The following is a 17,980-nucleotide window of genomic DNA, read 5'->3' as shown; positions in this document are numbered from 1 at the left end:
AGGAAATATTTCTATCTCTTGACGAAAGAAACGAGGTGGTTTGACCAAATCGTTTGGAAATATTCGGCCGTCATTTTTCTTACGAAACGAGCAACGAAATTACGCGAATGATAACAAAAGTCGTTGCTGGATTTAGCAGTTTCGAATGTTGCTCCTTCGAAGGAGCAAAAGGAGAAGGGAAAAGGAAGTTAAAGAGAAAAGAAGCAAGAGAACAATAGTAAAGTAGGTAAAATAAGAACTTGTTCGTCAGGATGATTTCAGAGGGATGAATTAATTAAAATTTGTGTGTTTTTGGAGAGAAATAGCGGAAATATAGTTTCTCATTTTTTGAATAAATAAGCGGAATCTTCGAACGTAGATTGGAAATTTTCAGTGAATTTTGTACTGTGTAATAATCATGAAGAATTTCTAGACGTAAAATAAAAGTTTTGAGAATATCACGTATTTTGTAATAATTGTAATAGGATATCATTTTCATTCGGATCTATTTTTCTAACTAGTAGATGTAATTTACGTAAACCTGTCGCGATCACGGAGTTTCACAGGTTCCATTATTCGCGCGAGAAACCAGCAGCAAATTAATCGGCTAACTCGATATTTAATTCACCGTTAACACACATGCACGCGTTCCAGGTTCATCGTATTGTGCACCGCGTGACAAACCTGTAAAATTATTAACGCCAACCTCGCTATTTATCATAAATAATGTCGCGCCAGATTGTCCAGTGGAAAATAATGTGGCGTTCACTTGCAACCTGGAGATCTGTATTGCCTACACACTTACAAAGTTAGTCGATCGTTTAAAAAAATTAACGCGTTAAAGCGATCTTCTAGCCACGCGTTTCATCTTCTTTATCCCTTTATCGTAACTATAAATATCTGGTCATTTCTATCAATTTTTTGACGTTTCATCGCGCGTTTCTAACGCGACTGTGAAACTGCAAAGGAGGTTTCTCCTTCGTGACGAGCAAAATGGGTCACCATTCGGTGATTTACACGACGGAGGACGTGTTAAGTCGTTGAATAAATGCGACACATCGACCACCCTTCGATGCTTTCTTCTTCGTCGCGTTCCCTTCACATTTCGAATCGTCCGCGTCGGACACATTAGACCGTACTTCGCACTTGCTCGAAAAATAGCTAGCCACGTGAACGAATCCCTGATTCCATCTCGGTTCGAGAACGATCGCAAATTTACAGGTAGTCATTTCTCAACCGCTCATTATCGATTCGGCTTGTTAATTTTTTTCAATCTCTACGAGCCTCGACACGGCCATAAAGATCGTGAAAATAAGATCCCGCAGGATGTTTGTAGGCGTATCAGTATAGAAAAAGGTTTTGCATATAGAAGAATGGCAACGTGGAAAATGTCAGAAAATCACGCTGAATGAAAATACACGAAACCCGTTGAAGTATGAAATTTTAGACAAGTAATTTTATACAATTTATTTCAGACTTTATAATTCGAAAGAAATCAAAGTCCTTCGTTCGATAATTTAGAATTATTGGATTTTTTGACATTTTTGATACTTTGCGTGCTGATGGAATTGTTGGCAACTTTCCGTCGGAAGAAATAGTTGGTTGCAATGGTAGGTACTTTGCGTCGTGTAAAGCATCGGGAATTATTTAAATAGAGGAAATCGTCTGTCGGTAATCGGTCGTTTTAATATCGACGCTTGAAATAAAATCGTAATTACGAGAGAATCGATGGATAATCGCGAAATAATGACGAGGAAATCGGTCGACTTGCGAGCTTCGAGGCGTCGAATCGACGGAGGGAGCGACAGAGGAAACCGCGCGACCGGATCCAGTTAAGCTAACCGAATTATCCGCCGAAAATCCGATCTCTTTTTATTACGCGCGTTTAATATTCATGGGCCACGGACGGTTAATTATTCGAGACGCGATAAACGATTAATCGACGCTGATCGAGCGACGCGACGCGTCGGGAAAGCGGAAAATTCGATTGCAAAACTCGATTGTCTCATGGTGATGTCGCATTTTTATCGATTTCCTCTATGAAATTATATTCCAACGATCGTTGCTTGCCTTCTCCGAGAAAGAAAACTCGCGAATATTTATCGAGAATAAAATTTTCTTCTTGAAAAAAGAAATTTCTATTTTTCGTGTTAGTTATGTTTGCGCGCGCGTGTGTCTTTTCTAATCATTTCAAAAGTAAAAATCTACAAGTCAATGTCGCGTACACGTGTAATTTCATCGTACTAATTAAAATAATTCTCCTTTCTCTCCGCGAATTTCCTAAAGTTCGATTCGACTTTCTATTTTTCTCTTATTCGTTGAAACAAGAGTACCATTGACGCGTAAACGTTCAATGACTGCGACAGGATTACGAAATTATCGCGACGTAGGAAAGAAGCGTTCGAAAAATGTCAGAGAATAGTCGGCTGAAGAATATTTATGTAGCTATGTTGTATCTGATTTCTTTATTGTTAAAAAGTTAATAAGTGCTTGTTTTGTAATTTGTTCTCTCTCTCTCTCAAAAAAAAAAAAAAAAAAAAAATTCGAGTGTGCCTACTTGTAGTAGAAGAGGTTTAACTCAATCGTAAATATCGACAAATTTACGTTGGATGTTTAGAGTTATCAGTGTGTTATACGGATATAGATAAATATTATGCGTGTATATTTGTTGTTGTAATTAAATGTTATCGGTAACTGTTTGAGTTATCTAGCTTTGACATAGGTAATGAAAGCAGCGGTATTCTTATGTAAGTTGATTGAGCCAGTCCAAACTCCCTGTAATTTGCTATACTTCAATATTTATGTTGTTAGATTTAAGTGATCTATTTTCCAAGCTAAATGATTCTAACAGTACACTCGTACAATTTGACGAATCTATTATCCGTCAATATTTACTCCTCTCATTTACTATTGCCAAACTCTACTTAACGAGCTTCCATTTTTCCCCCCAAAAATTCTTTATTTCCAGATAGTCCAGAGAAAACGTTCGTGTTTTTCTTTCTGATAAAGTTAAACATTTGCAACGGCGCGTTACATTCCAAGTTATGTGTACATACATACATTGTCTGCATTTTATTCTATTTGCTTTTATAGGGTCGGCCTTTGTCAGCTAAGTTTCTCGTATTTTACTATCTTACCACTGTAAAAACGACCTGCTGTTTGATGCTGTAGTTACGTACATCGTTTTCTTTTCTCGTATACCAAATAATCGAGTCATAATTTACTACGGTCATTGATAATTCTACTCTCAAACACACTGTAAACTAATCAGAATTTCCACCAAGATGTTGTCGTGTTTACTGGATCTTCGAGCATCGAAGTAACTCGAGAACAAGTGGACGTTTGACTAATTTAAACAAGTTCTATGTCACTAGCTACGTGTTATTAGTTTCAATATTTCACGTTTGTTTGCGCATCTAATTCGTTTGATTTGCTCGAGTTGTAACGGCTCGTAAAAGGAAGACATCATCTACCTGCCACAGAAAACGCAGAAAATAAAACGACCGATCCATCGAATCCAAATTTCACGATCTTTCAGTCGCAACGACTCCAATTTTCTAGATAATCTAATTTAGCGAGTAATTCAAATTTTTGTGCAATACGTTCGCACGATCCGTCGACGAATAGAAATCGATAACGAGCTATCCTCAATTAATTGAAATACTGTTTCAACGTTTGTTCAAATACGAAAAATCGATAAAAAGGTTGAAGAAATAAATAATTTTGTATCGAGTATTTGATACAGAGTATCGCTCTAGTAAATATCGTATAGTACACGATAGCTATCGCAGACTAATTTTATTCGTCGATAAGAAATTTCTACGAAAATTCAACGAACGGACGAAGCAAAGTAAGAGGAACGCGTAACTAGCGATAGCGCGAACGAGTGAGAAGCGTCGTGAACGCGTGAAAAATCTACCGTATCAAACAGATCTACGAACCTGTACTGCAGCAGAAACGTAGCTTCGTTCTTCCTCTTCTCCGAGCACCGTCGTGAACCTCCGCAGATCACAAAATCGCCACGAGTTTGAGAAACACAATTCGAACATTCTTTCGGAAACTATCTTCAAAAACTGTGTGTATCGATTCACTGAACCAAATAACATATTCAAACATATTGGAACAAAGCAGAAGAAGAAGAAGAAGAAGAAGAAGAAGAAGAAGAAGAATGCACAAAGAGAAAGGAAAGTGAAATACAAGAAACTGTAAATCAAGCGATCGACTTAAAATAAAATAAAAAGAAAGAAGAATAAGAACATGTACGAAAAGGAGACGTATCCAAAGATAGGAGGAAAGAATCGAAAGGAAGAAAATAAGGAAAGAAAGAAATGGAAGAAAATCAGCCCGTCGCGTGACACGCGCCGATAGGTGTCAAACGTGTGGCAGACAGACAGTTGACATGACATGAGAGAGGAGCATCGGGACGCGGCCGTCGGGACGTGGTGGTCGGGCGCCGTGGCCCGGCATCCTGTGGAATATTGCGCAAGCGGGATATTTCGCAGCTGCGCTCTTCGTACTTCGTCGAACGCTCGAAGGTCTGGCTGTTTCCCCGCTCGCATTATCGCGCCGTAGATTCACGCGATACGAAGGGGACACGTTGAACACCCTCCGTTGCGTTTCCGTTGGTGTAACCGTGGAGTAGCGGGGAGACGTGGACGCCGATTGGTCGGCGGACATGGAACAGGCGTGGTAGACGTAGTACGGAGTGGGGAGTGTTTGAACAAGATCGGCAGACTCAAGAGTAGCGGAGTACACTCGCTAACCGGCGTCCATCCACACGGCACACAGAGAGACAGAGAGACAGTGAGACAACGAGACTGGTGAATGAGGGAGAGTGGAGGTGAGGTGGATCGAGCACACAGAACCCCGCTCAAACAACGTCGATCGCTGCTCGCCGTGTGTTCTCAGCTCGTGCTTGGTGCTGGCGGTGCGCGAACAGCCCGCGCGTACAATTTCATACCGTGCGTTATTCTCAACGTGTTGACGAAGTGACGGAGCGATCGTGAACTTTTCCGACCTATCGACGCTCGTTTACGGTGTATTTTAAAGGATTCTTAGTGTTGGACGAAAGAAGATACTATATCCGGGAAGATCGTGGAATTTCTTCCGAAGATTCTGTGAATTTTTCCAAAGAGGATAATTGCTGGAGTGCGCGAATTGTGTTTTAAACATCGTATCGAGCAAGTTGCAGAAGACATAGAAAAGGAAGGTGAAGTTTCTGTTTGTCGCCGTACGAATCAGATTATCGTGGACAGTGAAATATCAGTGATATTGACACATGTAACTCGATGATAATCGCAGTCGTATGTTGGATATAAAGGATCGTGAGTAATCGAAATAAACGTGTGTTGACGAACGGTGTCGAGCATTTTCATCACCGAGGAGAAGATTCGGGAACCGTCGCATTACCAACAGCAGCCGTGGTACCGCGGTTTTCATGATTCTCGTTTGACAAGCAGACAGCAACCCGCCACTCCGGCACCGGTCAGCTCTATGACCATGCTCCAGTCGCAGAAGCTGTACGGCGATGCTGGTAGCCTCGGCGGCGCGATGACCAGCGCCGCGATGTCCACGATGGGCAGCATGGCGCCGACGTACAGCTCGATCAACTCGGTAGGATGTATGCCTATGGGTATGTCAATGGGAGTCGGTGTCGGACCGAGTTGCAGTCCTCAGGGCGCCGGCGGTTTCAACATGAGCACCATGAGTTCGGCAATGGGGATGGCATCGATGGGCGGTGGTGCTATGGGTGGTTACGGGGGTGCCTCGATGGGAGGCGGTGGCGCGTGTATGAGCGCCGTCGGCTATGGTCCTCTAACGCCAGGCGGCGGCGCCGGTGTTACCAGGGATCCTCTTTCCCTTACCGAGCCGGATTCGCCTAATTCCGCTTTGCAACGCGCCAGAACCGACAAGTCTTACCGCAGAAGTTACACGCACGCGAAACCGCCCTATTCCTACATCAGCCTGATCACAATGGCTATCCAGAACGCGCCCAGCAAGATGCTTACGTTGTCGGAGATCTATCAGTTCATCATGGACCTGTTCCCCTTCTACAGACAAAATCAGCAACGCTGGCAGAATTCCATCAGGCATTCGCTCAGCTTCAACGATTGTTTCGTGAAAGTGGCGCGAACTCCGGACAAGCCTGGCAAGGGCTCCTTTTGGACCTTGCATCCAGAGAGTGGGAACATGTTTGAGAATGGATGTTATCTACGTCGACAGAAGAGGTTCAAAGACGAGAAGAAAGAATTAACCAGACAGAACAACAAGCACCAACAGCATCATACCGGAGCCGCAGCAGCCGCAGCCGCGGCAGCCGCCGCAGCCGCCGCCGGACACAATAGTCCTACCTCCCACGAGTTGGCTCACGCGGCTAAAAAGACAACGTCTTCTCTCCACCACGGACCCCAGCAGCAGGACGACAAGGATCTTCATTCCCTGGTGTCGTCGCACCATCATCACCACGCAGCCAGTCTCCATCAACACCACGCCTCGTTGAAAAGCGATACAACGGACATAGGCGGCCTCCTAGGACCCGAACTAGGCGCTGCTCACGACGAATTGACCGCCATGGTCAGTCGAAGTCTTCATCCTCACTTGATCTCCGAACCTACGGCTCTGCATCATGGAATGACCGGTAGTTTGAAACAAGAGCCACCGTACACCGCTGCCAGTCATCCTTTTAGCATCACCAGGCTACTGCCGGGCGCGACGGCGGGCACATCGCCAGGAGCGCAAGACATCAAGCCACCGGAGATGAAAATGTACGAACAGCTGCATCAGAGCTACGCCAACTTCGGCTCGCCTCATCATCCTCACGCTCACTCCGCGCCACCAAGTCACCATCATCACAATGGCATGCACACGGGCTCGAACGCGGCTGGTCCAATGCACAACATGACCAATCACCATCACCAGGAGTATTACCAGAGTCCGCTGTACCATCACGCGACCAGCGTGGCTAGTAGCAGCGCGCCCCCGCCGTCCTCCGTCGCCACCGCGGCTCCAGGCTTGTGACACCACGCTACCCACCCCTACGCCCTGGCCTGAGTCGCTGCAGCCGCGGCATACGCCGCCACCGCAGCCGCGAGCAATCCCTCGACCACGGCGAACATCGTTCTCCCTGTCCTCGATCAGGATCACCAAGCCCATCATCATCAACCACCCTCCTCTTCCACCTCCTTGTCGTCCTCGTCATCGTCTTCTTCGTCCTCGTCGTCGGCACCCCCGCAGCCGGCGGCTGCCGTCTCGCAGTCAGCGTCGTTGCGAGTCTCAGCGTCGATACAACCGCCGCAACAGCGGCGTCGGCGACGCTGCGAGGACAACGAGGTGGAGGCTTGCTGGCCCGTCGGCCACGAGGACGATTACGACGAGGAGGAGGAGGAAGACGACGAGGAGGATATGGTGTAAGAAGATGTTAGAACGGAGGAGATTAGACCGGATCGTAGGAGGTGAGAGTCGCGCGGCTGGATTCGGAGTCGATCGTTGTCAAAAAGGGGATGGTGTGGTGCGAACGGTGCGGGTGCGAAGGGGCGTTTCGAGACACGGAGGACGACAACTGGAGGACGCTTAGGAAATCGTCGAGCTGGGCAGGTGCGAATTTTGCGGTTTCTTTTTGTGGAAAGTGTGATCTTGAAAGGTTCGATCGTGATACACGGTTCTGGTCTGGCTGGTCGTGAGTTCACCTAGATCATTTTTGGATACAATGGGTTCTAATCGGCTGTTGTTTCGCTATCGCGTACAATAGTAAGGGATAACAGGCTCCTTCGCGAGACGATCTTTTAATCTCGCGTGACTTTTAAGTCGTACTAAGCTGTTGCATAATAAATTTCGAAAGTCTTGAGACGAGAGATACCAGTGACGTTGAATCAATATTTCTTCTTCTGAAGTAAAAATTAAGCAATAACGCAAAGCTAAAATTACTCGAATCGTTACACTTTTGTTGATTTTATTTTTGTAAAAACTGTCTTCTTGTTGCTTCGTTGTGTTTTTATTTATAAAGTAAAATGATCTGATAATCTGATTTTCGTATGCTGTGCTTTGAAACGAGTTAAATACGTAATTGTTTCGAAAAGCGTATTAAACTATCGAGGAAAATGCTAAATCGAAATCTTGCGCGGTACGTCGTACGTATGTTGGCGATTTAAAAATGCCTGACGGAAAAGTTTTATCGAAAGAAGAAATTTATAATGCAACGATCTACGTTTATTAGTTCTATGGAAGTTCGAACTGTAATGCCGAGTAAGTACGATGTCGATCTTATTTTAAAATTAAACACGCGTTTTCGGTATTTTGAATGATATTGAATTTCGAATTAGTGCCAGTTGTTTACGCATCTTCTATTCCGATAATTAGAAAATCGATTTGAAAAATCGTGCGGCGATTCGGATAATATCCTCGCCTTTTCCATTTTTGACCATTTCTCTCGTAGTCTTTTCATTTACAAATTCGGAACCGTCGATGTTTCAGCGGGATCTTGCTTTACAATTAAATTGACATCGTCAGCGAAACTAACAAGTTTCCAACGATAAATTCTCTTGCGCAGCATAGTAACAAGTTTGATAAAATACGCAGAGTTCTAGAAATTTCTAAAAGTGAATTTTACAAATTACAAGAACCAGCTGACGATATTCGACATCAAATTATAAAATTGTAAAGATTATTCGTCCAGTAAAAGTCGATAATCTACGATTTGTTGTTTTTCATTAGTTATCTACACGTGTTTATGCAAAACGCGTATTTTTGCGAACGTAACTAACCCAAGTAAAAGTTTGTTTCGCCCGCTAAATTTTCCAACGTGTATTTTCAATATTCTTCGTACTACCGCGCGTTACGCGTACTTCGCGTATATTTCTTCTCAAAGTTACCCATAAACGCATCGATATTCGTAGCATTCTCAATTAATCGCGACTCGCTGATATCGTTAATACTGTACAAGAAAATCGAAGCATTCGAGCGTTATAAATTCCAGTCGGTTTCCATCGATTTATTATTTATTTTCCATCGTTGTTCCATTCCCAAACTCTTGAACCTAACTTGTCCATTTATAAACGTAGATTATCTTTTAACACGTTCGTTCATTTCTAGTAAACATCGACTCTACGAGTCTGAGATTAATTTATTTGAATAGATTCTTGTTTCCAGGATCGTAGAAATTTTTGGTTAGAGAAAGACGCGTGTTTCGAAACTCACGGTCGACATCGTACGAACGCTTGGTCGCCGGATTATCTCTTTGCTCTTCATCGTTACACGAGGCAATCGACGTTGAAAAAGAAAAATATGTCAAGACGTCGATTAAGCTGTACTCGAATCGTGACATACGGCCGCGAGACCAGACATAAGATTGCGATGTAAAGCTGAAAATAAAACGAAGATATTCGTAGATGCTTGACGAGTTCTCCATGGACTTCCGGTTCGCGACCTTTTTCGACTGACGTTCACCACGATACGCATAGGTTTTTTTCTGTGATACGCGACAACGATGCGATCCTCCGGCTGCGCCACACTTGCCTCGACCGTCAGCCGTTCTCTCGTTCCTTTCTTAACACGGAAACACAATCGTCGATTCGTTCGAACGATTCGTTTCTAGTCGCAATACACGTGTGCAATTTCCTTCTTGTCGGAGGGAAGTTGATCGGGCGAGATCGAGTCGAATATTTTCGCATTTCGAGACACGAACGTGAACCTTGGTTTTCCTTTCTTTTACTTTCTTTTACTTTATTTTGTTGCTGGTTATTACGCGGAATATTAACTCGAATATATATACGTCGTAATCTCATTTTTGTTTTAACAGGACGACAAATTTTTAACGTTCTTAAACAATTTTAGGGTAGGGTTTTTAAAGTAGGCGAAGGGAAAATTTCATATTTTCCTCGATCTTAAGTTACTTCGATTATAGAAAGATAAGATTGCGTAGAGAATAACGCAAGGGATACGACAAGATTCGATAGTTAAAATTCTACAGAGCTCTATGTAACTGGTTCTATTTGATTCGATGATTTTGACGTTTACCAAGATTACCGTCGTTAAATAAAACCAAGCTTGAAGATGTCGTGTGCTCAATTACCAAATAAAAATAATCGAGAGTTGTTATCTATGTAATCTCAATACGTTAATCGAATTCAACATCGTTCCTTAGACTTCATAACATAATTATTTATTGTATTATTTTGCAATTTAATTATTTGATAATAATAAATATAATAAATAATATTTAAATAATATTTGACGAGGACATGTGTTTAATATAAGTAAAAAAAGATACATATTAGATAAATATAACAATTTTTTAATTTTACCTTTACACTGTAATACGACTACTAAGATATTTATCTTTAAAATAATTGCAAGATATTTCTTTATAAAGTAATTACAACTTTGTTTTATATTTATAAAGTTTATTTCCCAGATATATTAAATAATATATCCAAATAAATATCTTCAAACTCTGTGTTTTATTACGATTGTTTCTAGTTAACATTTGTTGAATGATAATTCATTCGTTTGACAATGCATCAAGTAGCATGTTACAGATTGAGATAAAGACTTCAGATTCTGTATTTAACACGTTGACTGTCACGACTCCCGTATTCGGGTGTCAGCGAAGTTTCCGTTCGGCCAGCGTAACCCATATTCGGGTTGTTTTATATTACTTGACTACTTGCGAAGGATCGTTGTAGGTATTTGAATTCCATAATAATAAAACTGTTGAATTGTTATAAAAGTAATACGAAAATGATTTATTAAACAAATTATTTAGAATGTAAAACCTTAAAGCATTTTATACATAGCTGAGGTTGGTCGGGACAATTTGGACAATAAATTCTTGTTTTCTTCAAATTTTTTGTGCCACTGTTCGGTCCATTCGACGTTTTTTATTTGCATAACATAGTTTGCTCGCGCGTCTAATGCTTCTTCCGAAATCATTTTTCCGAACGGCGATACTATGCCGACTTTGAGGATTTTTTGTATTTTCAGATAACCGTTTATAATTTTGCAATTAATAATTGTCCGAATATTCTAATATTTGTATTCTTCCTTGTTGCAATTTTGTAAACCGTCGAAGCGTTTACAACAGAAATTCCCAGAAGGGGTCGAATGCCAAGTTTTCTGTACCATTTGATTCCTTTTCTAATTGCAGTGGCATAAGAAACCATTTGATCGGAATAATCCATACCACGCTTTCCTTCGTTATATTCGACAACAGCTAGTGCTTTTAATGTTGCGAACAAACGAAACGACACATCATTCCACGAGACCACCGCTTGAGCGACTCGCGTTACTAAAATATCGATGGAAGCACCTAGCAGAGAACGTTTGGTACTGCTGCACGCGTGGCCTGACGGAGATTTCTTTGAAAACGCGCGCGACAGTCGACGTGTTAAATAAAAGTCAAATTCAATTTTTCCAAGACAATACCGAGTTTAACCACTCAGGTACAGTAGGCCACTGTAGCGGCTTTCGCTCAGCGTTTGAACCAAACGATCTTTTTCGTTTGTTTTGCTTCACACTTTTCTTGCTCTCGTAATGCTTTGTAACAGCGTTAACGATATACGCGAATTCCTAATTCAGCAAAATTCAGCTGTACCTAAGAGGTTTAACACGAAACTTCAGTCTTGGAAATGTTCTGTTATTTAAAGTTCTTGTACTTCTTCGAGGAACAAAGAGCAGAGTCGACGATCAATAGACGATTGTTTACCGAGTGTAGATTGCGATACTAAAAAGCGATAGCGAAGGATTTTTCTAGGATTATCTGTACCTTCGATGATATATGCCTATTTTCAGCCGGTCGTTGATCTCAATCCCTCTGCTCTTCTCTGTTTCTGTAATTTATCGTTCCGATACAATTGGACAGGCCTGCATATCAAACATCTTGTTAATTCGATTATTAAAGTTTATCAGAAATCAAGATCTGTCGATAAATATACAGTAGAGGAATTTTGATTCCGAACCAAAGAACCAGTGACTTATTCTGTTTTTCCCTCGAGATCTTCGATATTTATCGAATATTATTCGAATACAGCGCGAGTTTCGTTAATATCAGTTTCCTCTTCTTTGAGAAAGTCAACCGACAGAAGCTGCGAGGATGTTCGAAAAGTGTTTTGGCATATATATAGTTAAGTGTTATATATTTTCATAGGACGATGACACCACGTATGACGTTAGAGTGAAAGTTACGCAAGTTACACGTATAAACGACGAATCGCCTTCTGACAAATGATCAGAAAATAGTTATCCGTGGAAAAGATTAATTTATAGGAAAATGAATAATTGACAATCGACAATGACGAATAATTTGACAAGTGTGTGATAGATCGTCATTCTTCGTGAACGTAGACACAGTTCTTAGAAGTCACAGCTGTGTCGGTTCAGGTAGACGAGATTACACGCAAGTTTAATCGTGTTACGATTACAATCGTTAAATTGCAGTCGTCTTTAGAATGTTTCCACGTTCATCCATTCTCACTTGTTTCTTCTAGTTTCCAATCAACGAACGATACGTGAACGATCTTGATCGCTATACTTTTTCTATATTTTTATATTTCTCTTTTCTTTTAACGATATTAATCAGCGATGGAATAAATGCCGATGACTGTAACCAACAATAACCGCAGACGTTACGATCGATCTCGCGAATTCTCAAGGATCCAAGATCTGACGATTCGTGTCTCGAATCCGAGTGGAGATTCCGAAGGGAAAGAGAGCTGGCTCGAACCCGCGTGAGCGCCGGCGTAGAGCGAATAATGTGATAACCCGCGAGAATAAATCTAAATTAATGAACGTAGGCTTGCAAGAGACGCCTGTGTATTTCCCCTTGTAGAGGTGCGCGTTCGTACGCAACGTTATACTCGAAAATCCTCGTGCTGCAGCACATTCGAAACACACAAGATACAACGCGATATGCACAGACATACACATGCACATTCTTATTCACACAACGTACGACAGAGAGCGAGAGAGCGAGAGCAAGCGAGAGAGAGAGAGAGAGAAAGAGAGAGAGAGAGAGAGAGAGAGAGATACCAGGAGTAAGAATTCTTGTTTAAAAGCGTCGAAAGCAGGACACGTCCAGTGTTTTTTGTATGATACGTGTAGATAGCGGCACAAACGTAACGTGTACGATGTACAATATTATATATGTTACAGGAGCTATATATATATATATACATATAAATATTATAAATACAAAGTATAAATATATAAATAAATGGAGTCTAATGATACACTATTAGGTATATACATATTATATATATATATATGTGTGTGTATGTATATATATATAATATTATATATATATATATATATAATGTGCGATAGAGCGAATGTGCGAGCGAATGATAGCATGAGAGAGGCAGAAGCGTGAGCATTGTACAGCGCGTTTCAAAAGCAACGCTTGTAAAAAGCGTGGCAGCTGATGCCACGGTTCGATTCTTGGCCACCCTAGTCGATTCAACGACCGCTACTGACTGCGGGTTGCTTTTGAAACACGCCCCTCCACGAAACGCCCTGTAAATAGAGGAGACGAAAGCCAGGGAGCAGCGAGCATCGCGAATCGCTATGATCACTTAGCGAGAAAGAAAATAATATCGTCGGTTCCGAGTGTGTTTCTAGGTTTCCTTCTATCGACATGTGCTCTCCGTTCATTTTTCTCGCCGTTCGAGACTCGTCGAACGGTAATTACCGCGACCGAAGGCAACGCACGTACACGAGTAAAACAGAGACGAAAAAGAAAATAATACTAATAATAATAAAAGAATGAAGATATAAAAGAAAACACGAAGAAAAGTCATTCCTCCTTTCTCGTTCGTCATTCGATCTTTTGCACGAATACGTAGAATGGTAGATCTGGATCGATTTCGCGGGTTGAACGATGCTACCGCGAAAGTTGCGGATGCGTTCGCGCTTGCGTACGAAATGAAAGGAAAAGTCTCGAAATCACGAAATCTCGTCGCCATGTTTACGCTTTCATTGTTCCTGTGCATTCCGGCATTTCTCCACGCTTATCCATGAGACGTAACCTCGATGTATCAGAATCAAGGAACGAAATCACCCCTTTCTTCTGTCCTCTCTTGCTCCCACATCCCAATCTCCGTCGAACCTTCCGAATAACTTCCTAACTTCGTCCACTTCTACGGCAACATCTTCTATTTACTTGTTCGAATCGCCGCTTCGGAGAAGTTTTTCAGTGTCGTTTCTGACCGGGGATTCTGAAGAATCACGTGGTTCGATGACGATCCAGCGGTGATTCTGTGGTTCATGTACATAACACGCACAAGCCACAGCAGCGGAAATGACGTCCACGGCCCTCGCGTGTTCAAGGGCCGCGGACACAGAAGAAACGACGCGAGCAAACGAGGTTGTAAATGTTTCAATAAATCCACGTATTTCTACGAAAATTCGCCTGATTTTTAAACGTTCTTCTTTTATTATACCCGATTATCTCCTCTTTTCTTCCTCTTCGTATATTCGAGAAGTATTTATAATTAATTGGAATTATTTTCCTCTGAAATGTAAACATCTTGAGATCAACGAATACTACGACACTTCTACCATTCGTTCAACTTTCTTCGAATTTCATATTCAATTTCACGGTTCGCGTCAATTTTTGCCCACGAATCGTTATGCTCGTGTATCACAGGCAACCGTTATCGATTGCATTATGAAACTAATTTAACGAATCGACTTCAAAATCATCGCGGTAGACTAGAATCAGTGTAGCTACGCGTTATTAAAGCTTATTTTACGAGATGATATATTCTCAAACAAAAGAACGATAACATGTACTTAAGATATAGTACTTACGATCAGATAAAAAGTTATTATCGCGAGTTAAAATTTAATAGAAATACATGATGTAATATTCATAGATATACTCGATTACAATCGCTGTAACACCGACGTATTGCACATATTTGGCAGATAATATATTTCTCACAAATGTTTGTTCAGCGATGTTCACGAATATTTGTTTACTAACATTCGCAAATATTTACCCGTTTAGCGTTAGTAAAAATTTCTTCGACTTGGTATTTTATAAGTAGAATAATGCGCGTAAATAGAAAACAATTGTCGTGCAATCTCTTGCAACAATAACCGACGATACCGTCGTAGTATTAGTATTAGCATTTCGGTAACAGAAGAAAACGGCAAAAGTTAAATAATTTTATCGCACCGATACTGTTTGCAACGAGCAAACGGAAATTCCGATGTTTCCTCTGAAGAAAGTTGTTGCAAGCTTTTTCTCGTTTTCTCGCACTTGCCTATCTGCCGCGTACAGACACACCACTGATTCCTTAGCCTTGTTTCTTTACGGTTTCCCGTTTTCATTCGCGAGTCCGTTAAACACCGCTCCTTTCGATAGCTCACAGACTTCGTGTACTCGATAACACTCACCAAGGATATAATATTTTTGAATAGGAAAGCTGTTAATTAATTCACGACTCTAACCATATTCGTAAGCAAAATGCCTATCCACGATATTCGGTCTGCGAATTCACAGTATCTTTCAACGTCGTACGAAGACAGCAAAGTTACACAAAGTTTTCACCAAGAAGCATTACGACTTCTTGCATATTCATTACCAGTGTCTTTGCTAATTGATTTTTAGCTAACCACATTGGCCGGCAACGCTTACAAAAAAATTCCATTTTCGTTCGAATCTTTCAAAAGCAACGCGATCGGAGCCTTGCCGTTAGTTAGAGCATTTAATGCTACAGAGACGCGGCAGAACGTTTCGACTAATTAATCGCAGTCGTTCTTTTACAAATTGAAACAACGTACTCGAAAAATTCCATTCTTATTTCCCGTCTTTCGGAAGCTCGAAGGACGAACCATCAAGTTGAAATGGAAATCAAAACGTATGAAAATATTCAGTGAATTTAACCGTAGAAAAATTTATTAATGGGTAGTCGATAAATTTCGTTAAGGTACGAATGTCTACAACTTTGAGTTTTCATGGCCTCGATGCAAGGTTAAAGTGTGCCACTCAAATAAAGATTAACTCTATCGATTATATTGCAGATAAAATTCCAAAAATATATACGAACAGGTTTATATGAGAGGTTGGTCGACGAGGTTTAATGGACGAGATTGGCCGTTGTTGAAACCGTCGAATATATTTAAAACGATAAATTAGAATACAGATAATGTTCGCAAAGACGCTCGTACTAACCGATTCGCTAAGACAGTGTATAAGTCGTAAAATAGGATCGTTAATGACTCGTTAATTAGATCGCTGATAATTCGTCGATAACTGGTTGATAACTGATCGACAACCGACTGTAACTCATTTGTTTGCGATCGCGTCAGCTTATTTATACTGTTCGAGGGAGAGTCGGAAAATTCAAATTCGTCTTTATTCGACGGTTGCACGTAGCGGCGACATTGTTTTGCTCAGAGTTTATTTATTCTTACATTACGCGTATTCTAACGATCCTGATACTCCGAGGCAAAACAACAACATGATTTGGATTGACCTCTAACTCATGTGCCGCCATATATATCATCGTTGTATATCATTTTGAACGCTTCAATGATTATGTGGAAACCAATATCATAACAGGGCGATTTGCACGTTCGAAGAAACGATTATTCGAAAGAATTCTCCGGTCATTATGCTATGTAGATCGCGGATTCATCATCGTCGGTGTTATCATATGATGATCGATAGATGGCCGAGTCTGAGGAATCGTTGTGTATTGTAATCGTGCAATTTCAAATACGATAGCGCGCGTGTAATGTCCAGCTGGAACAAGTGGACGAAAATAAAATAATGAGGTAGCAACCGTGTCAATGCTCCTTTCGTGGTTGACCAAGATATAATTTCTCTTGGACTTCTTTTAATTTGCATAGCTCGTTATTATTGGGAATTAAAAGGTTGCCAGCTAAAAGTGTAATTTACGCAATTTATCGACTATATACCTACTATCCACGAGGAAAATAGTTAAGTTTATCGTAATCGCAAATCTACAAATTACGTTGAAAATCGATATTTTATTAACTTGTTCGTGTTAAACGGCTTAATTTAGAAAGTTCGCGGCGATAAATTCTATGATAAACAGAGGAATGATATCGTGTTCCGCTGCTAGTATCATCGAAGTGATACCTAAAATCGTGTCATTGTCAGTCGTAATCTGTCACAATCTAAGATTGCCAAATCATGAAACGAATTAGATAAGCAATTCGTGTAACTGTGCATAAATTCTTCCATAACTTCTAACCTTCCGTAACTACAATTCAATTTTTTTTTTATAATAGAGTAAAAGGAAAATAATTGATCGTATCGTAATACGATTATCTTTTATCTTTAATCCTTTAATCTAACGATTAATAACAACCCCAAATTAGTAATAAATAAATCAACGCTATACATTATACATATACATAAAACCAACATCAGACAAATTAAATCTAACAAAGTAAATTATTTACAAAATTATGAATTATCCGATCGTTCTACCGAACATAAAATTATCAAAATGAATGTATTTACAAAAGGAAGTTGATAAGATGATGTCAAATTGGAAAATTATGGAAAAGAAATCTACGAAGTCTATAACTCGTCGCTCGACAATAGTCGTAGATATTATTAGTTACAACAAATTATTTTCGTGCACGTATAAAGGATAACTGAGCGATAGAAATGAAACCTTACGCCTCTGCGCCATATTTTATCCAAATCCGAGCTGCCGTCTATTACTCTTCGATTCTACCGAATCGTTTCATCGCAGCCTCGCTTCGCGAGCTTTATTCCATCAACGAGAAAGAAAAAACGAGGCCGTGGAGTTTTCCGCGATATAAGAGCATTAACAAATTCGCCCGATAATATTTGACTTTCATCCAGGAGGCACGTTCGCGTTCATTGACTCTTTGCCCCCCACCCTTAATTTTTTTATTTCATCTCACCTTTTATTTCCGGTTCAGCCAGTCTCTCCTCGAATCTCCTAATCTGTGTATGCAATCGATATGCGCTCATTAATTACGGATTCGACGGGCGATTCCGGCG

General features: G+C 40.9%; 1 protein-coding gene and 1 long non-coding RNA gene across 2 annotated transcripts in view; one reads left to right on the top strand and one right to left on the bottom strand.

Annotated features, from left to right (window-relative positions):
• The window catches only part of LOC117207962, a 186,549-nt gene that overhangs the window by 15,408 nt on the left and 153,161 nt on the right, over positions 1–17,980 (bottom strand). The window lies entirely within an intron of this gene.
• LOC117207942 (silk gland factor 1) lies at positions 3,944–7,953 on the top strand. Its single transcript, XM_033448677.1, has one exon. It carries the CDS (start codon positions 5,473–5,475, stop codon positions 6,994–6,996), a length of 1,524 nt encoding a protein of 507 aa, XP_033304568.1. The 5' UTR covers positions 3,944–5,472; the 3' UTR covers positions 6,997–7,953.

This window comes from Bombus bifarius, unplaced genomic scaffold (genome assembly GCF_011952205.1).
Source record: "Bombus bifarius isolate JDL3187 unplaced genomic scaffold, Bbif_JDL3187 scf7180000008047, whole genome shotgun sequence".
Classification (NCBI taxonomy): domain Eukaryota; kingdom Metazoa; phylum Arthropoda; class Insecta; order Hymenoptera; family Apidae; genus Bombus; species Bombus bifarius.
Note: the sequence above shows the minus strand (reverse complement) of the source record. Positions and strands in the feature narration are given on the sequence as shown.

Bases quoted from the DNA above. Each gene is read 5' to 3' on its own strand.
- LOC117207942 (XM_033448677.1), top strand. From the start codon at position 5,473: ATGACCATGCTCCAGTCGCAGAAGCTGTACGGCGATGCTGGTAGCCTC.